Source organism: Ursus americanus, chromosome 21 (assembly GCF_024610735.1).
Source record: "Ursus americanus isolate L20-20 chromosome 21, mUrsAme1.1.p, whole genome shotgun sequence".
NCBI lineage: Eukaryota > Metazoa > Chordata > Mammalia > Carnivora > Ursidae > Ursus > Ursus americanus.
The window spans coordinates 58,781,002-58,803,539 of record NC_142147.1 but is presented as its reverse complement, the minus strand read 5'-3'; the positions used below and the strand labels follow the sequence as shown (position 1 = coordinate 58,803,539).

Genomic DNA, 22,538 nt, shown 5'->3' with positions numbered 1-22,538 from the left:
TTGGGTTGGGCCTTGGCCCCTTTGGCAGGGCTCCTCGGTGCAGAGATCTCTGCTTCAGGACAGGGCTAAAGGGGGGGGTGGGGGAGGGGGAGGGGCGGCGGGGGGGGGGGACGGTCCGCTTTGGAGAGGATGCTTCGAGCGTGCTGGCTGGCGGGTCTGGCCCCAAGACCCTACTCCGCGTCTCTGGGTTCCCACATAAAACCTGTGGGCTGAGCCGTGCGCCCACGCGTGGTGGCGGTGGAGGCGCATCTGGCTCTACGGGGCAGGGCGTGGCCTTTGTTCCCGGAGGGGGCTGGGGGCCGTGGGGCTTTGTCTCTGCGCCTGCCTTTGTTCCAACCCCGCCGCAGCCCCCAAATCCGGGGCCCGCTCCGCCCCTGAGCTGAGGCGTTGCTGGCCTCTCCCCCCACCAACCCAAACCACCCACCGCGTCCGCGGGGCCACGCCCCACCACTGAGTGGCCCGCCCTCTCCAGGCTGCTCCCCCAAGGCCCTGGCCTCAGACCCTTGCTTCCTCTCTCTGGAAAGTGGGAAGGAAAGTTGGCTAGTGCAGGGGGTGAGGTGTGGCATCCATTAGTGATACTTGCCGAGCATTTTCCATGACCCCACCCCTCTCTGTGCCCCCAAAATCACCAGTAAGGGGGCATAGGAGTTACCCATACCTACCCAAACCTCTGGGGCAGACACCAGGATGTCAGGGCTAAACAGTCAAAATGAGAAGGGGGTGGTAAAGACTGTAGGAGTGGACTCTCCTAGGGGACTATATCCAAACACCTGTGGGAAAGACCGTTCTGGGCAGAAACAACTGCAGAGGTCCTGACCAGGCACTGAGAGAAGAGTGAAGAAAGGGGTGGTTGGAGAGAGCTGGAGGGAGCCTAGAGGTTGCTGAACAGCTAGTTTGGGATAGGTTGGGATGGGTCCTCTGGGTTGCCCCTGGTTATGGGCCCTTCAATAGACTATAGGAACTGACCCTGTGGTTTCAGTGGCTTAAACAGTACCTCCTTCCTCCTGGGCCCAGCACTTTCCTTCCCAGTACATGGCAGCCACACAATCAGGGTATAACCAGGTGCCAGCAGTAGGCCTTGAAGATTCCCTCTACCGTCTTACTAAGTACCAGGCCACTGCCAGCTCCATTCACCAAATGCCCAACCAAGTCTTCAGGAACTGCCAGGACAACACTGGGGGAGGGGGAATCAACTGGGAACCAAGCTCCGGCAGACTAGGAGAAGCACAAGCGGGCACCCCAGGACAGGTAGAGACAGAGTAGGCATCCAGGTGGGCAAGACCAAGGCAGAAATCTTGCTCAGAGGTCTAGAGGTGTATGGCAGGACATGGGTACATCTTGGCTCTGTACGCTCAGTAGGCCAGACCAAGCAGGCAGTAGCGCCTTATACTCTCATCCTCTGTGCTCCTTGCGTACCCTTTCAGCATCTCACCCTTCCCAGTCCTGGACCACTGGAAACTGTCTATGTTCTGACCTTGCGGACGGAACTCAAGGGATAAAACAATGTGTAAGAGTCACTCAGACTGCACCCAGGCCAGCCATGGGCTGCCCAATGCTCCTTTTGAGCACTTATCTGCAGGCAGCCCTCTCCCCCCACCCCCCGAACTCCACACCTGCACCTTGCTCTCCCTGTACATTTCAGGTGTCACCGCCAAAGCCACTCCTGGGGAGGTCTTGTGGCTGCATCACTTCAATCTTTCTCCCATCTTTATAGATTTCATTTGGGAACTAGGCAGTTGTGATAGTTGTAAAACATCAGGAATGTACTTAATGCCACTAAGCTATATATTTTTTGTTATCGTTGTTGTTGTTTTTAGAGAGAGAGAGTGCAAGAGGGGAGAGGCAGAGGGAAAAGAGAGAGTCCTAAGCAGGCTTCATGGTCAGCACAGAACCTGACTCGGGGCTTTATCTCACAACCCTGAGACCATGACCCAAGCCAAAATCGAGAGTCAGATGCTCAACCAACTGAGCCACCCAGGAGCCTCATGTATATTTTAAAATACAGTTGACCCTTGGGGCACCTGTCTGGCTCAATTGGTACAGATGCTACTCTTGATCTCAGGGTTGTGAGTTAGAGCCCCAAGTTCAGCACAGAGATTATTTAAAAATAAAATCTCTGTGGGCGCCTGGGTGGCTCAGTGGGTTAAGCCTCTGCCTTTGGCTCAAGTCGTGACCCCAGGGTCCTGGGATGGAGCCCTGTGTCGGTCTCCCCGCTCAGCAGGGAATTTGCTTCTCCCTCTGCCCCTCCCCCCATTCATGCTCTCTCTTTCGAGCTCTCCCTCTCTCTCAAATAAATAAATAAAATCTTTTTTAAAAAATCACGAGGAAGAAAAAATACAGTACTATACTGTATTTATACAAAAAAGAAAAAAATTCACATGTAAGTAGACCCACACAGTTCAATCATATATTGTTCAGGGGCCAGTTGTAGTCAAAATGGATTATGTTTTGTGTATTTTACCACACATATAAAAATCAGATTTTGACGAGAACCCTGGTCCATCCCTGCTGATCTCTGACCTCACCACTTGGCTCCAGCCAAAGCCAACGTGTTTGTTTTCCTACCTCAGTGCCTTTGCCGTTGCTGTTCATTCTACCCAGAATGTTCTACCCCACCTCTTTCTGGCTGGTTCCTTCTCTTCCTTCACATTTCAACTAGAGAGAATCAAAATTGTTTGTGCTCACGTCTGCACCCACCATGCCTAAGTCAGGGCCTGCCCCATAGCAGGCACTCAGTAAATGTGTAAAGGACAAAAAGGAAACAAAAGGGGGGCATCTGGATGGCGCAGTTGGTTAAGTGTCTGACTCAGTTTCAGCTCAGGTCATGATCTCATGGTCCTGAGATCGAATGTGGTGTCGGGGTTCACGTTGAGCATGGAATCTACTTAAGATTCTCTCTCCCTGTCCCTCCACCAATCTCACTCATGCTCTCATCCTCTCCCTCTCTCTCTCTCTCTCAAATAAATAAATAGGGGTACCTGGGTGGTTCGGTCAGTTGGGCGTTTGCCTTCCGCTTAGGTCATAATCTCAGGGTCATGGGATCAAGCCCCAAGTTGGACTCCCTGCTCAGCAGGGAGTCTATTTCTCCCTCTCCCTCTGCTCCTCCCACCTGGTTCTTTCTGTCTCTCAAATAAATAAATAAATAAATCTTTTTTAAAAAGAGGTTGTCTTATAAAAAAATAAAAATAAATAAATCTTCAAAAAAAGATTTGAAGATAAAGAAAAACAAAAAGAAAGGACAAATGAATGCATGAAGATGATGACTGTCTTGACCCTGCCGGTTTTGTGAGCTACAAGATGAGATTAGGGTTATCTTTTTTAAATTTTAAGTAGGCTCCATGCCCAACATGAGGACTGAACTCACAACCCCAAGATCAAGAGTCATGTTTCACTGACTGAATCAGTCATGTACCCCTGGGTTATCTTGCTTTTCTTTAAAATCTTTTAAAATTGAATTAAAATTCACGTAACATAAATTTATCATTTGTAGCGATTTTAATGTGTACATTCGTGGGGCGCCTGGGTGGCTCGGTCAGTTGTGCCTGACTCCTGATTTCAGCTCAGGTCATGATCTCACGGGCGGTGAGATTAAGCCCGTGTTGGGCCCGTGTTGGGCTCCTCGCTCAGCAGGGAGTCTGCCTGAAGACGCTCCCTCAGCCCCTCCCTACACTTGTGCACACAGGCACGTGGTCTCTCTGTCTCACTCAAGGAAATAAATCAATCTTAAAAAATAAAGTGTACGGGGCACCTGAGTGGCTTGGTTGGTTAAGCGTCTGACTTCGGCTCAGGTCATGATCCCAGGGTCCTGGGATGGAGTCCACATTCAGCTCCCTGCTCCCCCACATTGGGCCCCTCCCTCTACTCATCTCTCCAAACCCCCCCCTCCCCGGGAAAAACTAAACAAATAAAATCTTTAAAAAAAATAAAGTGTACATTCAGCGGAATTTCATACATTCACGATGCTGTAAAACCATCACCTCCATCTAGTTCTAGAACATGTTCATCACCTGAAAAAAACCCAGGGGCGCCTGGGGGGCTCTGTCGGTGAAGCGTCTGCCTTCACCTCAGGTGAGGATCCCGGGGTCCTGGGATCGAGCCCCACATCGGGCTCCCTCTCCCTCTGCTGCTTCCCCGATTTGTGCTCGCTCGCTCTCTCTGTCAAATAAGTAAATAAATAATCTTAAAAAAGAGAAGAAGAAGAAGAGGGAGAAGGAGAAGGAGAAGGAGAAGGAGAAGGAGAAGGAGAAGGAGAAGGAGAAGGAGAAGGAGAAGGAGAAGAAGAAGAAGAAACAGAAACAACCCAGGATCCGTCAGCACTCACTCCGCATTCACTCTCCCGCCAGCCCCTGGCAACCATGAATCCACTTTCTGTCCTTTGTGCCTCTCACAGCCACTGCCATCCCGACTTCCAGCACAGACAAGCTTCGCTGGTCTGTGTGCAGAACACAGGGTTTGCATGTCAGCGTCCGACTTCTTCTCCGGAGTGCACATCTCTGTGGCTGTTGATGGCCTTGGTTCCTTCTAGGCCCCGTTGTATAGGGCCTTGTCACACACATACCCCAGTTTGCTTACACATTCTCTTTGACTGAACTTGGGTCTCCCTCCTGCTCATGCTGTTAGAAACACAAACGTTGCCCCATACATGTCTTTTGGCTACGTTTTGTTTTGTTTTTTAATTGTAATGAGGATCTAACAGAAGGTTTTAGTAGAAGATGACATGATGTGATTCCCACTTCCAGGGTCTCAGGTGGGTAATGGATGGATGGGAGCCAGAAAGCAGAAAAGAAGTATCCATGAAGGCCAGGCAGAGAAGGCACCAGATCCTCTCAATTGCCCCCCTTTTTTTAAAGATTTTATTTATTTGAGAGAGAGAGAGAGAGAGAGAGAGAGAGCATGAGCGGGGGAAGGGAGAAGCAGACTCCCCGCTGAGCAGGGAGCCCAATGCAGGACTCAATCCTAGGACCCCAAGACCACAACCTGAGCCGAAGGCAGACACCCCACCCGCTGAACCACACAGGCGCCCTTCAATTGCCCTTTAAAATCACTCTGTTTTCTCCATTAGTTTCCTGAAGCGACTGCAACATATCACCATAAAATTGATAGCTTAAAACAAAAATTTAGGGGTGTCTGGCTGGCTCAGTCTGTAGTGCATGCAACTCTTGATCACAGGGTTGTGAGTTCAAGCCCCACAATGGGCATGGAGCTGACTTTTTAAAAAAATGGAAAAAAAAAAATTGTTTTTTCAAAATGAGACACCAAAGAGCTTGCCGTGATGACAAAGAGGTTATGTGAGCACACAGGGGTGTAGCAGCCTCCTACAAGCCAAGAGAAAAGGCCTAAGAATGACACTGACTTTGCCAGCACCTTTATCTTGGACTCCCAGCCTCCAGAATGGTGAGAAGTAAATTTGGGTTGTTTAAGCCACTCAGCTCCAGTTCTTTGTAAGGGCAGCGTGAGCAAACTCACTGGAAAAGTTCCCTCTGCCTCACCCTTACGACGGTGCATGTGACTTTACATTTGGAGCCCACCTGAATAATTCAGGATAATTACCCCATTTTAAGATCTTTCATTACAATTGGAAAGACCCTTTCTCTTAATAAGGTAACACTTCAAGGGTCCAGGGATTAGGATGCATGTATCTTTGGGAGCCATTTCACAGATGGGAAAACCAATCCTCAGAGAGTAGGAGTTGTCCATAGCCCCACAGTCTGTAGGAGTCCAACCCAGTCCCGGGCCCAGGGGGTACCCTCACCCTTTCCATCTGCTTCCTTCCCATGCGAGTCTGTGGCTCCCAGGGAGGGCAGGGAGGGAAAGGACAGGAGACATCCACAGCCCAGAATTTCGTCCCTTTTCCTGCAGAGAGGAACCAGGGCTCTTGGGGAAAATGACTGATTCTAAGACTAAACAGGGAGAGTCCCAGGTGAGCCTGGAACATCTTATTATGCCCCAAAATAAGTGCCCAAAGAATGACGGGAACATGTTAAAAGGACACAGAAACTAAACCTGATGATACAATTCAAGCATCAGAAAAAATTGTGACTGTCATTGGCTGTCATACGACGAATCCTTAAGGGTTCTCAAAAAGGAGAGAGCCAGGAAAATAAGCCCATCTGTCACCATATGATGTCACTTTTAAGCCAGCCCCTCATTCTGGGAATTCAGCACTGATCCTGCCTTCCCAAGGGGAACACATGGTCCCAGTTCTTGCTTAGATAATTAAATTCCAGAATTCAGAAAATATCATTTCCAACCCATAATGAGATTCCTGAGCAGGTCAGGATTAGCAATTGTATACACTATGAGGTGACTAGAGGGTTAGGTGTGAACACGATCATCTGGGAGGAGGCACACGAGTGGGCAGTAGACAGTCAGGCTGTCCTTGCCCCCCCACTAGAGGCAGCAACACTGAGATCCTTCATGAGACAGAAAGGGACCCATCCAACACTCTGTGAAAGGTTCTAGCCAGTGTTTGGCCAGAAACCCGACAAGTCTTTAGAGCTAGCTTCTCATCCACAGGAGCTAAAGGAAATGCTAGAGGGAGGGAAAGACGTAACCAGTGGGCCCATCCAGAAGTGGGGGATGTCCTGCCAGAAACAGGTCTACTGTCCTTCAACTGTCTTCACAAGGGCAGCTATAAATCTGTAGCCAGACACCAGATCAGCGACTCCTGGGGTGAAGCAAGAATGGATGCAGACCACACAAAGGAAATTTTAAGGTGAAGGATAATGTTCTAAAACTGGATTGTGGTGGGGTGCCTAGCTGGCTTACTTGGTAGAGCACCCAACTCTTGATCTTGGGGTTGTGAGTTCAAGCACCATGTTGGGTGTACAGATTAATTAAAAATAAAAATTAAAAAACATTTAACAAAAATCAGTTAAAGTGGATTGTGGTGATAGCTGCAAAATGATGAATATTAATTTGCTAAGAATCTTTGAAGGCTACCTGCAATGGTGTATTTTATGGCATATAAACAATATGTTAATACAGCTTTTATTTATTTTGGGGGGGTTTAGATTTTTTAAATTTTATTTATTTATTTATTAGAGAAAGCATGAGCAGGGGGACAGCTAGAGGAAGGGGGAAAAGCAGACCCCACACTGAGCAGGGAGCCTGATGCAGGGCTCAATCCCAGGACCATGGGACCAGGACCTGAGCCAAAGGCAAATACTTGACCGACTGAGCCACCCAGGTGCCCCTTAATACAACTTTTATACAAAGGGCCTGGATAATAAGAATATAAAGAGACATTCCACATCATTAGTGATGAGGAAAATGCAAATCAAACCACTATGAAGTACCAATTCACATCCACTTTAGGGCACCTGGCTGGCTCAGTCAGTAGAGTATGCAACTCGATCTCAGGGTTGTGAGTTCAAGCCCCATGTCGGGCTCATGCTCAGAGGGGAGTCTGCTGGAGATTCTCTCTCTCCCTCTAAAAAATAAATCAAAATTAATTAATTAATTAATCTTTTTTTTTTCTTAAGGACAATAGCAAGTGTTGGCAGGAATGTGGAGAAATTGGAACCCTCCTTCACTGCTGGTGGGAATGTAAAATGGTGCAGCCACCGATAAAAAAAAGTCTGGCTGGGGCGCCTGGGTGGCACAGCGGTTGGGCGTCTGCCTTCGGCTCGGGGCGTGGTCCCGGCGTTATGGGATCGAGCCCCACATCGGGCTCCTCTGCTGTGGGCCTGCTTCTTCCTCTCCCACTCCCCCTGCTTGTGTTCCCTCCTCGCTGGCTGTCTCTCTGTCGTATGAATAAATAAAATCCTTAAAAAAAAAAAAAAAAAAAAAAAAGTCTGGCTATTCCTCAAACAGCTAAACATAGATTTACCATATGACCCAGCAGTTAACTGATAGGTATATACCGGGGTGCCTGGGTAACCAGTGGGTTGAGCGTCTGACTCTTGGTTTCGACTCAGGTCATGATCTCCAGGTTGTGGGATCGAGCCCCACGTCAGGCTCTGTGCTCAGCACAGAGTCTGCTTGGGATTCTCTCTCTCTCCTTCTGCCCCTCCCCCATTCTCTCTCTCTCTTTCTCTCTCTAAAATAAAATAAAATCTAAAAAAACAGTATAGGTATATACCCCCAAAAACTGAAAAACAGGTGTTCAAACAAATTCTTGTACAGGAATTTTTAGCGATACTATTCACAGTAGCCAAAAGTGGAAACAACCCAATGTCCATCAATTGATGACTAGAGAAATAAATGTGGTATTTCCATACAATGGAGTCTTGTTCAGCCATAAAAAGAAATGAACTGATACGTACTACAGGATAGATGAACTCTGAAAATACCATGCCAATTGAAAGAAATCAGACGAGATCGGGCACCTTCAGGGTGGTAAGGCCACAGACTGAAAGAAATCGGACACAAAAGACCACATATTATATGATTCCATTTATATGAAATATCCACAATATGCAAACTCATAGAGACAGAAAGTAGATTAGTGGTTGCCAGGGGCTGGGGGAAGGGGGAAATGAGGAGTTACTGCCAATAGGTACAAGTGGTTTTTCTCTTTTTTAAGATTTTATCTATTTGACAGAGAGAACACAAGCAGGTGGAGTGGCAGGAAGAGGGAGAGGGAGAGGCAGATGCTCCACTGAGCAGGGAGCCCGATATGGGGCTCGATCCCAGGACCCCGGGATCCTGCCCCGAGCCGAAGGCAGACACTTAGCCAGCTAAGCCCCCCGGGTGCCCACAGTTTCTATCTGGATCGAACAAAATGTTTTGGAACTTCACTGACGTGGTGGTTACACAGCATGTGATTATACTAAAATCGATTGAATTGTTCACTTTACTTTTTTTAAGATTTTATTTATTTATTTATCTATTTATTGCGAGAGAGAGGGAGGGAAGGGCAGAGGGAGAGGGAAAGAGAATCCCAAGCAGACTCCGTGCTCAGAGCGGAGCCTGATGCAGGGCTCAATCCCGCAATGCTGAGATCATGAATTGAGCTGAAATCAAGAGTCGGGTGCCCAACCGGACGGGCCACCCAGGTGTGCCTGAATTGTTCACTTTAAAATGCTGAATTTGGGGGTGCCTGGATGGCTCAGTCGTTGGGCATCTGCCTTCGGCTCAGGTCATGATTGTGGGGTCCTGGGATCGGGCCCTGCATCGGGCTCCCTGCTCAGCACAAAGCCTGCTTCTCCCTCTCCCACTCCCTCTGCTGGTGTTCCCTCTCTCGGTGTGTCTCTCTTGACCAATAAATATATAAAATCTTTTTTAAAATAAATAAATAAATAAAATGGTTAATTTTGTCTTTTCTGAATTTCACCTTAATTTAAAAAGGGTGAGTGGATCTTCTGGATCAACAGGGAGCAAGGAACCTGAGCAGTTCTGAAAGCGTTCCTGGCAGAGACAAATCAGCTGTCAGGGCCCAATTGTGGATAGCTGATGACTTGGGGATGGGGACCAGGCATGCTAAGGAGTGAGGAAGCTTCTGAAGACAGGCAACTAGGAAACCATCCGTGGTTTTTTTGTTTTTTGTTTTGGCTGTGGAGCCCAACATGGAGCTCAAACCCACAACCCTGAGATCAAGGGCTGGATGCTGAACCGACTGAGCCACCCAGTCTCCCCTCATCCTTGCTTTTAAGAGAAGCATCCTGACATTAAAAGAGGAGAGCTGAACAGTGCCTCAAGCACAAACAGGGCAGGGTGGAGAGCAGACCATGTCATGAAGGAGGGCGTGGGTCCAGCGGGAGGACAGCTGGTAGAAGCAGGACTGCGGAGGCTTCTGCCTCAGTTGCCCACCAAGGCAAGGAAATACTTTTTAGACCAAAAGCCACGGGCATAGCACCTGAACAGAAAACAATGAACAATCTAACTAAACCAATTGAACAACATTTGGGTGGCACAGAAGCCTAAGGCAAAGTGACGCAGACCTCACATTGTGTGATTCCATTAATGTGAAGTGTCCAGAACAGGCTCATCTACAGTGACGTTAGATTAGTGGTGCCTGGGACAGGGGTGGGAACAGGAGCTCACAGTGAGAGGGTGGAAGTACCTCATGGGTACAACAGAAACGTTCTACAACAGGAGGATGCTAAGGGTCACACATATGGTAAATCCTAAAAATGACTGGACTTAATGTACACTGGAAATGGGAGAATTATATCAAAGAGTTGGTGTCCAAAGGCAGGTGAGGCTATGTTGGGCCACCCCAGTGGTGAGGCAACCTTGGGACTGTCAACGTGTGAAGATGTCAAATCCTCTGCGCTCGGGGGCTCCAAGAAGTGACTGAGGAACATCGATTGAAACAGAGGGACATCTGGGTGCCTCAGTCGGTTAAGCGCCTGACTCTTGATTTCGGCTCAGGTCATGATCTCAGGGTTGTGAAATTGAGCTCCACGTCAGGCTCTGCACTTCGTGGGGAGTCTGTTTGAGATTCTCCCTCTCTGTCTGCCCACCCCCATGCTCTCTCTAATAAGAAATTTAAAAAATAAAAAATTTTAAATAGAAATATATGGCGCAGCTGGCTGGCTCAGTCGGAGGAGCATGGGACTCTTGCTCTCAGGGTGGTGAGTTCGAGCCCCGTGATGCATATACAGATTATTAAAAAACAATTAAGTAAAATTTAAAAAAAAGTATTACATGTAAAAAAACAAAACAAAACAAACCAGAAACATTAATCTGGCTTCGGTAGATCTGTTAAACCAGGTACAAGAAACAAGAGCCCTCGAAGGAACAGAAGTACCAGGTGTATCACCTCCAGGGGCTTCCTCCTTTGCCCATTTAAGCTTTGATTTAAAAAAAGAAAAAATGGGGGCGCCTGGGTGGCGCAGTCGTTAAGTGTCTGCCTTCAGCTCAGGGCCTGATCCCAGGGTTCAGGGATTGAGCCCCACATCAGGCTCCTCCGCTGGGAGCCTGCTTCTTCCTCTCCCACTCCCCCTGCTTGTGTTCCCTCTCTCGCTGCCTCTCTCTCTCTGTCAAATAAATAGATAAAATCTTTTTAAAAAATAAAATAAAGTAAAAGAAAAGAAAAAACCTTTTTTTAACTTTTGGTTGTGTGTGTGTGTGTGTGTGTGTGTGTGTGTGTACTAAAAGCAGCACACAAAAAATAAATAAATAAAGCACAGGGCACCTGGGTGGCTCAGCCAGTTAAGTGTCTGACTTGATTTGGGCTCAGGTCATGATCTCAAGGTCATGACTGATCCCCACGTCAGGCTCCACACTCAGTGGGGAGTCTGCTGGACATTCTCTCCCTCTACTCCTACCCCAGCTTGCGCGTACTCTCTCTCTCAAATAAATAAATAAATCTTAAAAAATGGACAGAACAAGAACATCTGGTAATTTGGGGATGTGAGTGCTCCAGTGTGTGCTATATTGTACTTCGTGTTTCTTGTTTGTTTTTTCACTTTTCAAAATTAAATCAAGACCCCACTACAGGATCCGGTGCAGGGACCCAGGAGAAGTGACAGTGGTAGTTGTGTCATTATGATTATTATTTCGGCTTAGGTCTCCTACTTCCCGCGTGATTTCCTCCAGTCTCTGTCCACAGACTAGCAGGATGTTCTTGTCTTTTACATATGAAAGCAAACTAAACCTTTTCTCTCTATGTTACAAATATTCCTCGGCCCATTTCCACCCCCACCCCCTCAACAGTCCTTGATCCTTGTCTGGATGTTTCTGTTGTGATAAGTCCTGTAGGCACCTTGCTTTATCTGACCCACTGCTCCCATCACCTTCACACGCTCCACTAGGGCCTGGGTCTGGGTTCCCTCCAGCGCCCTCCCAAGCTTCCAAGACCTTATCGGTGTAGAAATGGGATTCTGTTACTGCCCTTCCCCCACCCCAAAAGGCTCATTTCTCTCAGTCTCGTCGGGAGGGCTAAACCCTCCGCAACTGGTACCTGCCTTGCCTGGGACCTCCCTCAATCTCTACCCTATCTGCTTAGTACTGGGAAGCATTTTTTGAGTTTTGTGCCTAACCCCTGGGCCAAGGGGAAGCTCCTGGCAGACTGAGGGGTGTACCTGAATCTTGGAATCTGCATCCCACATCTGGCACGATCCAGCCCCAGGAGGGTAGGGCTGGGCTTGTAGACATTGGGCAGTGGCTGCCACAGAAGGAGACCCTGTGTGAGAAGCTGGCTAGTAATGGAGGGTGGAGGGGGGTTAGGAACGCTGACTCAGCCGGGAGCAGAGACTGAGCCTTCTGACTTCTGACCTAAGTTGTGTGTGTGGTTGTGAGGGGTGTGGTGGGGGGGACAGAGGTTCCTGCCTCTTGGCAGCTGAGGAGGCCCAGTCAATTAGCAGCTTAATTTCTTCTCCTTTCACATGTCTGTGACCATTGCCACCTCACAGGTTCTTCCCTTGACGGTCTGTCAGCCAGTGCCATCTGCCCCTTCTCATGACCTACTGCCTCTAAGACTCTAGGACCTGGCCTAGAATTTCGAATATTTGCAGGCCACATTGACCCCTCCTTGACTTATTAAGCCTGTGTCTTTGGATACACTATTCCTCGAAATGCCCCCACAACCACTGTGATAAGGTCTTTGGAGAGGAAAGCAAAATACACGTCTTCTCCAGGCTTGTGATACTGGAGGCTGCAGCTCCCACCTCCCTTGCTGCCTGGCCCCCTACTGGGCCAGGTCCTCCACTTCACCCTCATCCACTAAGACCTCCTCAGAAGCCAGCCGGGTCCTCTCCTTCCTACCTGGAATCTGTCCCCTTCTGGCTTTCCCTGCTGAGGGCTGAGAAGCCATGGCTGCCTTTTAGGCCTCCTGTGTCTGCTGCCCGACAAGATCCACTGCCCTCTCCATGGTCCTTTAAACATGCAGATGGCCTGTGGTCCTCCCCCTCTCCTCTCCCAACTCCACAATCCCACAGCGGCTCAGCCCACAGTCCCCTCACCTTTCTCACCTTCGGGAGGGCCACCATTCCTCCCCAGAGCCCTCACACATGCCTTTCTATCTGCCTGATGTTGTTCCAGCCTAGTGTGTGGATGATGCATTCCCTTTCTCACCCAAGTCCCTCTGCTTGTAGGACGGGGTGATGAGACCACCAACATGGCTGAGAAATGCTTGTAAGGCAGAAATGAAGCATTCAGCAAGGGAGAGGCAAGGGGAAGGTATTCATCTGATGGGAAAACAGTGGCATTTATCAGAAGCTTACTCTGTGCAGGCCCTGAGTCTCTGGCAGCTATATTCCCGTTCTATTGTTACTTAACAAATTACCATAAACTCAGGAGCATCAAACAACACCCATCTATTAGCTTACTGTTGTGCAGGTCAGAAACCCAGGCAGCGGGGCGCCTGGGTGGCTCAGTTGTTAAGCGTCTGCCTTTGCCTCAGGTCATGGGATCGAGCCCGGCGTTGGGCTCCCAGCTCAGAGGGAAGCCTGCTTCTCCCTCTCCCACTCGACCTGCTTGTGTTCCCTCTCTTGCTGCCTCTCTGTCAAATACATAAATAAAATCTGAAAGAAAGAAAGAAAGAAAGAAAGAAAGAAAGAAAGAAAGAAAGAAAGAAAGAGAAAGAAAGAAAAGAAAAGAAAAGAAAAGGGAAGAAAAGAAAGAGAAAAGAAAAGAAAAGAAAAAAGAAAAAATCAAACAAACCAACCCAGGCAGCATCCTCTGCTCCAGGTCTCACAGAGGCTGCAGTCAAGTTTTGGGCAGGGCTGGGCTCTTTCTGCAGAACAGCTCTGGGGAAAAACCAGCTTCCCACCTCCTTCAGGCAATTTGCTGATTCCAGTTCCACGCAGTTGCAGACTGAAGTCCCTATTTCCTTGCTGGCTGTCATGTGCGCCTCTTCTCAGATTCTAGACTCCCCCCTATATCTCTTGTCACAGGGCCCCCTCCAGCTTCAAAGCCCCTGGAATCCTTCTACTTCAAGTTTCTCTGCTTTCCTCATCTGCTTTTAAAGGCCCTATGATGGCCTTTGGGCTACCCAAGCAATCAAGGATCGTCTCATTTTAAGGTCAGCTGGTTAGTAACCTTAATTTCATCTGCCATGTACTGTAACTATACATAAGTCCTGGGCAAGGGATCCCAGAGGGGACGTTTTTAGAATTCTGCCCCCCTACAGGAGATGACTTACAGCATCCCAGAATCCTGTGGAATCAGGCCACCACAGGGTGAAGCTGCTGTTAGCACCTCTCTTCCCGGTTAGGTAGTAGGAGTAGCAGCATCTGTCTGTCAAGGTGAGGGACACAGATGACCCCCACCTCTACCGGTCCTGTGACAGAAAACAGGGAGGCCTTGAAATCAGGAGAGTCCCACAGCAGCCGAGCTGAGAGAGAGTGCTACAGAAAGAGGGAACAGCAGGGGCCAGCCTTGAGGTAAGCAGAACCAAAGACCTGAGGAATGAGGAGTGATAGGACTGGGGAGGGGCTACTGAGGTTGGATGGAGCAGACCCAGGGGGCAGGGCAGGGCAGGCCATTCTGAAGGGCCCAGGTTCTGAAGAAGGACCCTGAGGCCAGTAGACTTGGGCTGGAACAAGGTTCCTCAGGGCATGGGCCACGGGACAGGCTGCCCGTGGGGACAGTTGCTCCCCTCCTGACCTTCAACACATCTACAACACAGCTGCCCAAGGTGGGGGGCTGGTACTCTGATCTTGTCCTCACACTGGAGGCTAAGTCAGCACCCTTCCCCCCAGGCTGGATGCCACACCTGCTGCACGAGGCACACGGTCCACCGAGGTCTCGGGGAATCTTCCAACCGTCTTGTCCTCCTGCCTGCCTCTAGCCCCCGTGCGCAAAGTGTAAAGCTAGGCCAGCCCACCGCTCCAGCCTCTAGCCTGGTTCACAGGTGTCCTAGATAGCCAGCCCCACCTCAAGGTCCTTGAAAACCGAGGCTGTTTCCTCCGCGCACACAGCTCTCCCCACATGTTCTGTCTCCTAAAGTGACTTCGGACCGTCACCGTCCCGGCAGACGCACTATCCATCTCACCCCTGCCCTTCTTTTGTTCCGAGGCGTGTCCCAGGGTGCTGCGCGCAGAAGGCTCTCAGTTCAATGCCCAGTCACAGTGTCGTTCACTACTCGCCCTGGGGCAGGTGGGCCCGGTGTGCGTGTGAGGAGACGGGGGCACGGAGACGGGCTGCCTCCACCTTCTACGTGGGACCCAGGCTGAAGGGCGGTGCCTGCAGCCAGCGCCGGGCGCGGAGGTAGCCTGCAGGAACGTCCCTGCTCTCCACGCCGGGCTGGAGTCCGGTGCACCAGGAGACGAGCCCTACTGCTGGCTCCACGCAGGCTACGGGGCCGTCGCCTGGGGTCGCAGGGCCCTCTACGCCAGCCGACACCTACCTGGGGCCTCCGACCGCCTTCCCAGCGTCGGTAGGCGCGCTCCAGCTCCAGCACCGCCGGGAGCCCCGGGGGCGTGGCCCGCGGATTGACAGCGCAGGCCCCGCCTCATCCCCGCGCCTTGGGCAACGCCGGAAGCGTCCTCTGGCACAGACAGTCCTCACTGCCCGGCCGCCCGAGCCCCTGCGACTATTAGTTCCGACTGTGACTAGAGCAGGAAGTGCGGCGGGGCAGCGGCGGCCGATCGCCATAGAAACACCGGAAACGTGCTCTGACCTAGCGCTTCCCAACCCCACAGCGGCTGCAGACTTCGGTTCCGCCAGCTTTGCACCCCGAAAGTGCGGCCTTGTCGGTGGTGAGCGGGAGCAGGCCACGTCCCGGCCGAGGGCCTGAGGAGGAGCCGGAGGTGGGGTCTGGCGGGCATCCCCCTGCCGCAGGGCCCACGGGCAGGCCGGGCCGTGCCCGGGGAGGGGCCCCGGCGCTAGGCTTGGAGCGCACGCTGTGGACGTGAGGGGGCGCTGCAGGATGGGGGCATGGCCCTAGCAACCGCGCGGAGGCGGGAAATACGGGCTGGCCGGGGTCTGCAGCTGGTGCGGCCGCAGCGCAGCAGAGCCGGGCGTCTGCGTGCGGGGTAGGGCGCGAGCCACTGCGCACACTCCGGGAAAGGGTGCTTGGAGCAAAGTGGACGGCAGGGCGAAGGCGTGGCAGCCGGAACCGGCGCCATCCCCGGGAGGGTGGGCCTTTGTGCAAAGGCGCCGGAAAGGACCCGCTGCATCTGGACAGAGATAAGAGCCCAGACAGGGCGGAGGTGGGTCGGAAAAGGCCGGCTTTCGGGGTGCGGGTCGATGCGCAGGTTCCCGCCCCCAGGCGCGCAGGCACGGATTTGAAGTTCTTTAGGCGGTGCGTGAATAAACACGGGGAAGGGTCTGTGGCGTCGGTAACGGCACGTGCAAAGACTCGGCTTGTCTGAGGAATTGCCAAGAGTTAATTCATCTCCATGGAGGGCTCAGCCCTGGAGGGTCCCGATCTGTCAGGTCTGAACAGGCTCCCTCTGGCTGTCGCGTAGGGAATAGACTGGGAGGCAGGGAACCCAAGGAGAGGAGTCCATGAGCCTCGGCCAGAGGTACCCGGGTAGTGGAGGTGTGCGGAGTGATCCGAGGGTGAGATGTGGAGCATGCAAGAAAGGGGGGGCTGGCCCCAAAAGAGGAGAGGTGATTTGGGCTTGAGGACCCGGAGGGGGGTGAGTCTGAGCCCCATTAGACCCTGGAGGTTAACAGAGGCCGCACTCCAGGGCTATGTGACCCAGCCTGAGCCAGCCTGGTGGAGAGTGGGTGAGTGTCAGGATGCGTCCTGGGTCGCCTAGACCGGCAGAATGAGCCAGGTATCCCGTCTTTGTTTGATACAGGGAAGACTGAGCCCTAGTGAGCATGGTGCCTGCTTGTGATGGGTGAAGTCGCAGGGTTTCTCAGATTCCCAGAGTCCCCTGGAGGATGGTATCCCCTCCCCTTTCCAGTGTCTGAGGGTGGGCAAATTAAGTGGAATTAGGAGGCCAAAATTTTGACAAGAATCATCCTGATCGGGGGGCCACTGCTGCGCCACCTTTGCCCTCCCGGTCACACACCCTGCACGGTCCACACAAGCCCCCTCTCTATGCCACACCCACACCTTGTGCCCTACAAGCCATATGGAGATTCCAGGAACAACAGGCTGCAAGAGGTACCTCCCTACCTGCTGTGCTGGGGTTGGCCAGAGACCATGTATTTTTCTCCTACCGGGCACTTGCCAGGCTAATGCCCAACTTACTCTCAACCCTTTGTGACTATGCACACCTTGAATCGCTTAGTCCCAGAGGCAGGTCATGCCACCCTACCCTCGAGAAGACCTCTGTATACACTCGTTAACATAACCCAATTCCAAGCCAACAGACCTGGGCCTCCACAGGACCTTGGATGCTCCAAGGTTGGGGGATGTGGCAAAGGAAGATCAAAAAGAAGCTGCTTGGGAGGAATCACAGCCAGCCAGGGAGGGGAGTGGGTAAGGTGTGGCAGCCACTTCTGTATGGGGTCCCCTGCAGTCTTCTCCACAGAGCTAGCCCCCTGGGAGGGGGACTTGGGGAAGGTTTATGGATTTGGAGTGGGCCAATATAGGGGAAGCTGAGCTCTGGACCCTCCCCCGGGGAGTAAGCAAGACTGGGAGGGAGGCAGATCTTTGGTATTCCCAACCTTCTTCCAGCGGGTGTGCTGGGGGCTTCGGAGGTAGAGCTGCAGAGGTCCTGGAGACTGGGGGTGGGGTTTGGTGAGTCCTGTGTATGGGAACAGGACTGTGAGGGGCCTTTCCCGGAGGGCTGAGGTTCGCAAAGCCTGGGGTTGCGGTGCGCCCATGGGCCTTGTCCTCCAATAAGGGCTCAAGGGGCAGGGACAATGGGGCGGGTACGTCCAGGCTGACCTCCCTCCCCCCCATCCCCTCATCCAGTGCAGATGGCGGCGGCCGAGGCAGTGCACCACATACACCTGCAGAACTTCTCCCGCTCGCTGCTCGAGACTCTCAACGGGCAGCGGCTGGGCGGTCACTTCTGCGACGTGACTGTGAGGATCCGCGAGGCTTCGCTGCGTGCACACCGCTGTGTGTTGGCTGCTGGCTCGCCCTTCTTCCAGGACAAGCTGCTGCTCGGCCACTCCGAGATCCGCGTGCCGCCGGTGGTGCCCGCGCAGACGGTGCGCCAGCTCGTCGAGTTCCTCTACAGCGGCTCGCTTGTGGTGGCCCAGGGCGAAGCGCTGCAGGTGCTCACGGCCGCGTCGGTGCTGCGCATCCAGACGGTCATAGACGAATGCACCCAGATCATTGCCCGTGCCCGCGCCCCGATCCCGGGCGCACCCGCGCCCCTACCCACGCCCGTGCCCCCACCTCTCGCGCCCGCGCAGCTCCGCCATCGCCTGCGCCACTTGCTCGCCGCTCGACCTCCGGGCCACCCCGGTGCCGCGCATAGCCGCAAGCAGCGCCAGCCAGCGCGCCTGCAGCTGCCCGCGCCCACCGCGCCCACCAAGGCCGAGGGGTCGGACGTCGACCCCGCCCTACCGGCGGCCCCAGACGACGGCGGCGACGGCGACGAGGAGACCGATGATGAAACCGACGGCGAGGACGGCGAAGGCGGCGGCCCGGGAGAGGGCCAGGCGCCCCCTTCCTTCCCGGACTGCGCCGCCGGCTTCCTCACTGCCGCCCCTGACACCGCGTGCGAGGAGCCGTCTGCACCCGCCGGCCTCTCGGACTACGGCGGCGCCGGGAGGGACTTCCTTAGGGGGGCTTCGGCGGCCGAGGACGTGTTCCCGGAGAGCTACGTGTCCGCTTGGCAAGATGAGGACGGCACCGCCGCAGAAGCCTGTCCCACCGAGACCCCCGCTCCGCCTGACTGCGTCCTGGCCGGATCCCGCGTCCCCGGCGTGAAGACCCCGGGGCCCCCAGTCTCGCTTTTCCCGTTTCATCTGGGCGCTCCCGGACCGCCGGCGCAACCTTCTCCCGCACCGTCCGGGCCTGCTCCTGCGCTCTCCTCGGCCTTCTACCCCGCGCTCCAGCCAGATGCGGCCCCCAGCGCGCCTCCGGGGGAGGCACCGGCCCCGCCCGCCGCTCCTGCCGCGGCCCCCTCGGCCACCCCTGCCCGAGCCCCGGGTGCCGCCGAGCCACCTGCCTATGAGTGCAGTCACTGCCGAAAGACGTTCAGCTCGCGGAAAAACTACACCAAGCACATGTTCATCCACTCGGGTGAGCCGGGATGGGTCTCTGAGCCCCTTGGTCATTGGAGATTCATGCCTGAGGGAGGACTGGGCGCTGGGCAAGTGGGGTGGAGGCACTCATGTGGTCCTGATGCTCTTTCGTGACCCTAGGGGAGCCTGGAAATTGAGCCCCAAGCGCGATGTGTAGGGGGGAGGGGAAGCCCCTCCACGTGGAGAAGCAGGCACTCCTGCCCATCCCTTACCTCGACTTACTGGGCAGGAGGAATCCGAAGGCTGGGTTAAGGAGTGGGAACTTGCCCAGGGCTTTTGGAAAGCTGGAAGTGGAGCCTTTACTCACCGCGATGGAGCTTGGGTTGATCAGGAGGAATGGAGCCTTGGCAGGGATATATAGTCAGGTTGGGGAGCAGTGCTGCAGGGAGCCTCCTGGGTCTTCTGGCTGTCAGTGGGTCTGGTGATTGGGACTGGATGTGAGGCAGGGTATGTTCGCTGCCCTAGGGAAAGCATGCAGAGTCGGCAGAGAGGTGGCCTGATCAGGACTGGAGGAGGGAGATGGGGCTGCATTGTGGGGACCCCGCAGCTGCAGGGGGAGGAAAGGGGAGCTCCTTGAAGACCGTGGAGAGGTCCCCTAAAACCTCAGCTCATCTGGGAGGAGCTCTGCAGTCGCGAAGGGAGAGACAGAGAGTGCACTCGGGTGGGCCAGTGGAGATTGTGGAGCTGGGGGCTGAGGTGGTGGCTGGCAGGTCCTGGGTGTGTTGCGGGATGTGTGTGGTTTCCCTGGGGACTCAGGCAGAGGACAGAGGTATGGAATATCAAAGACTGCTTGCAGGGCTGAACTGGATGTTGTTAGGAAAAGCAAAGATTTGGCTGGAAGTCCTGTGGGAGTAGAGTGGGGAGTTCTGCAGGGCCAGGAATTTGGGATTTCACTGTGAATGGTGGGGAGGGCATCAGTGTTCTGAGGTGAGGAGTGATTGAGATGTGATTTACAGTTTAAAATCCACACCTGGCTGTCTTGGGGATGAAGGGGAGAGGATACAGGCATAGGTGTTCAGCCTGTGGAGAGCTGCCAGGGGCCCCAAGGCAGTACCAGCCAAGATTTGCCAGCCTTGTGTCCCCTTAGCCAGGTGCCAAGCCTGGTTGGTCTGGGGGAACCCCCTGCCCAGGCACTGCCCTGCAGTCCTTTGCCACTGAGATAGGTTTTTTGTTAATACCTGATGACTTTAAAAGCCAACACAGCCTGCGCCGTCACCCCAGGTACATTATAACTGCCGGCAGACAAAGGTTCTGGGCAACAGGGGCTTCCAGTAGGAAGGGGGCAGGTATGCCTGCGACCCTCCCAGTGTAAGCCTACCGGGCCTTGCCAGACTGTCCTTAGAATGGTGGCCAGCGAGCAAGAGGACACAATGCTCCACGGGCATAGCAGGAGTGGGGGGTGGGGGGAGACCTCACTGGTCAGTCCCAATGGGCAACGATATCCCAGAGCAGTAGGATTCCCTGTTGGGAGGGTACCTGTTAGAGTTGGGGGCCCTGACAGTGGTATCCCAGTGTGACGGTAAGGGTCTGGGAAAGGGGCGTCCCCGCTGAGTGGAGAGACATACTGGGTCATGTTGGGGGGGGGGGTCCCTGTTGGGCAGGAAGGCCCGGGAGTGAGGGGTAGTGTGGGAGTGGAGGCCCCTTCCCAGCTGACATACGTGCGCGGCGTGCCCTGTCGCCCACAGGGGAGAAGCCCCACCAATGTGCCGTGTGCTGGCGATCTTTCTCGCTGCGCGACTACCTGCTGAAGCATATGGTCACGCACACAGGCGTGCGCGCCTTCCAGTGCGCTGTCTGCGCCAAGCGCTTCACGCAGAAGAGCTCGCTCAACGTGCACATGCGCACGCACCGGCCCGAGCGCGCGCCCTGCCCCGCCTGCGGCAAGGTCTTCTCGCACCGCGCGCTGCTCGAGCGCCACCTGGCCGCGCACCCTGCGCCCTGATCCAGTTCTGGGCCTGGCTCCGCCCACTGCAGGACTGACCAAGCCCCCGCGCAATAGGCCACCCTCTGGTGGGTTAGGGACCTCCCTTGGAACTAGGCCACAACCATCGCGAGGCCCATAACATCCCTGCCGAACCGGTTCATACCTGCCTAGCCGCCTTGCCCACATTCGCACCACCAAACCGCACTTTCCCCGGAGCTCAGGCCTTCCCTCTGCTTCCACCCTTTTCCCCAGACCTGGCCAGGGGTCAAGCCTGTCTTACTCCTCTCCTCCCTCGTACTTAGACCTCCTGACAGTGGCAGGCTGCGGCTGGGGTTGGTCAGGGACCCGACCACTCCTGAGAACTGGATCATCTCCAGCCTAAACTCAGACTGGCCGCTCAGACCCTTGGGCTAGGCCCAAGATTTGTGGCTTGAGCGGGGTGGGTTCTAGACCTGCTCCTCTGCCCCAGTGTCAAGCTGGGCATGATCCCTGGCTCCCCACCCGAACTACTCCTCCCTCAATCTGGCGTCTGGGGGGAGGGGGGCGGGGGCTCAGGTGGACCCATCGTGGCTTGGGACAGCGTCGTGGGACTCTCACTCTCTAATAAAGTACTGCGGGCCGTGGGTTTCAAACTCGGAAGCTGTGAGCTCCCAGACCCATGAATTTCTCACCATCACAGACTGGTTGTGGGCATCAGGGTCAGATGCCCCCATCCCTGGGCAGCTAACCCTAACCTCCCGGGCTTCCTGGGCAGAGACAGGATGATCCGCTTGGTCATCTCATGCCTCTGTTCTCCCGGAGGGAGTGGGATGCACATATGATTGGTACTTGACTCTTCTAGAGCCCTCTGTCCTATGGGGAGAGGTACAGGCCAGCCCTGAGGTGCATCTGAAAGAGGGAAGCCATATGTGGGAAAGATGCAGATTTTGAGGCCCTTCCGCCAGAATCTCAAGGCCCTTTGGACTTTAGGCTTGCCCTCCCCCATTCTCATGGGCATGATGGTTGAGCACCTTTTTTTGGGGGGTGGGTGTCCAGGGAGTCTTTGTGGGGATCTAAGCCCCAGGATGCCTACCCTGGCTGGTAAGTTCTGAAGTGCAAGGGGGGGGGGGCAAAAGGGGAGCAGCAGCCGGGACCCTTGGGCTGCTGAAGATACTGATCCCTGGTAGCAAACCAGGGTCACAAGACCCCGCATCAGTTCGGCTGCCAGCCCAGAAAGCAGCCACTCTAATGCTTCCAGAGCACTGGCGGAGACTGACCCTGGGCGCCTTGTCCTAAGGATTTGGAGCAGGTGGAGAGAGGTTTGAGCTGAAGACCTGCAGGTTCCTAGGTCAATGGCAACACCTCTCTGAGCTCCCTCTCTGTGACTGCCTCCCAGGTGAAGGGCTAAAGGCTTTCCGGTCTGACCATTAATAGACTGTCCTGCCCACGTTTGGGGGGGGGGGCTGTGGAGTTTAGCCTCCTGAACCCCACGCATAGTCCCCATGATGCCAGGGGGTGGGGCAGACAGCCCAGCATATGGGTGGGGGCGGGGATATCAGAACTGGATTTGAATTTAGGCACTGTATTTGTTCCTTCAACTATTACTGAGTGCCAGCCATGTACCTGGCTAGAGGTAGGCACA

General features: G+C 53.9%; 1 protein-coding gene and 1 long non-coding RNA gene across 7 annotated transcripts; one reads left to right on the top strand and one right to left on the bottom strand.

Annotated features, from left to right (window-relative positions):
- Positions 1–58: 58 nt before the first annotated feature.
- Positions 59–15,470, bottom strand: LOC148108351 (uncharacterized). 3 transcript variants are annotated; one of them, XR_015720833.1, is made up of 4 exons: positions 14,033–15,464; positions 13,218–13,412; positions 8,268–8,353; positions 59–4,155 (listed from the first exon to the last, which is right to left on the bottom strand). It is a non-coding gene; the product is annotated as an uncharacterized LOC148108351 (long non-coding RNA). The 3 variants fall into 3 exon arrangements; XR_015720832.1 differs by having other exon boundaries at positions 62–8,353; positions 14,033–15,457; XR_015720831.1 differs by having other exon boundaries at positions 78–4,155; positions 8,268–13,412; positions 14,033–15,470.
- On the top strand, positions 15,366–22,421 carry ZBTB45 (zinc finger and BTB domain containing 45). 4 transcript variants are annotated; one of them, XM_045773034.2, is made up of 3 exons: positions 15,366–15,641; positions 17,713–18,991; positions 20,679–22,420. In XM_045773034.2, exons 2-3 carry the CDS (start codon positions 17,713–17,715, stop codon positions 20,933–20,935), a joined length of 1,536 nt encoding a protein of 511 aa, XP_045628990.1. In that variant the 5' UTR covers positions 15,366–15,641; the 3' UTR covers positions 20,936–22,420. The 4 variants fall into 4 exon arrangements, with proteins under 4 accessions (XP_045628990.1, XP_045628982.1, XP_045629000.1 ...); XM_045773026.2 differs by having other exon boundaries at positions 17,708–18,991; XM_045773044.2 differs by lacking the exon at positions 15,366–15,641 and adding an exon at positions 15,656–16,043 and having other exon boundaries at positions 17,708–18,991; positions 20,679–22,421.
- The last annotated feature ends 117 nt before the right edge of the window (positions 22,422–22,538 follow it).

Coding starts and splice junctions, on each gene's coding strand:
- ZBTB45 (XM_045773044.2), top strand. CDS start 17,713: ATGGCGGCGGCCGAGGCAGTGCACCACATACACCTGCAGAACTTCTCC. Junction 18,992..20,678: donor GCACATGTTCATCCACTCGG/GTGAGCCGGGAT, acceptor TGTCGCCCACAG/GGGAGAAGCCCCACCAATGT.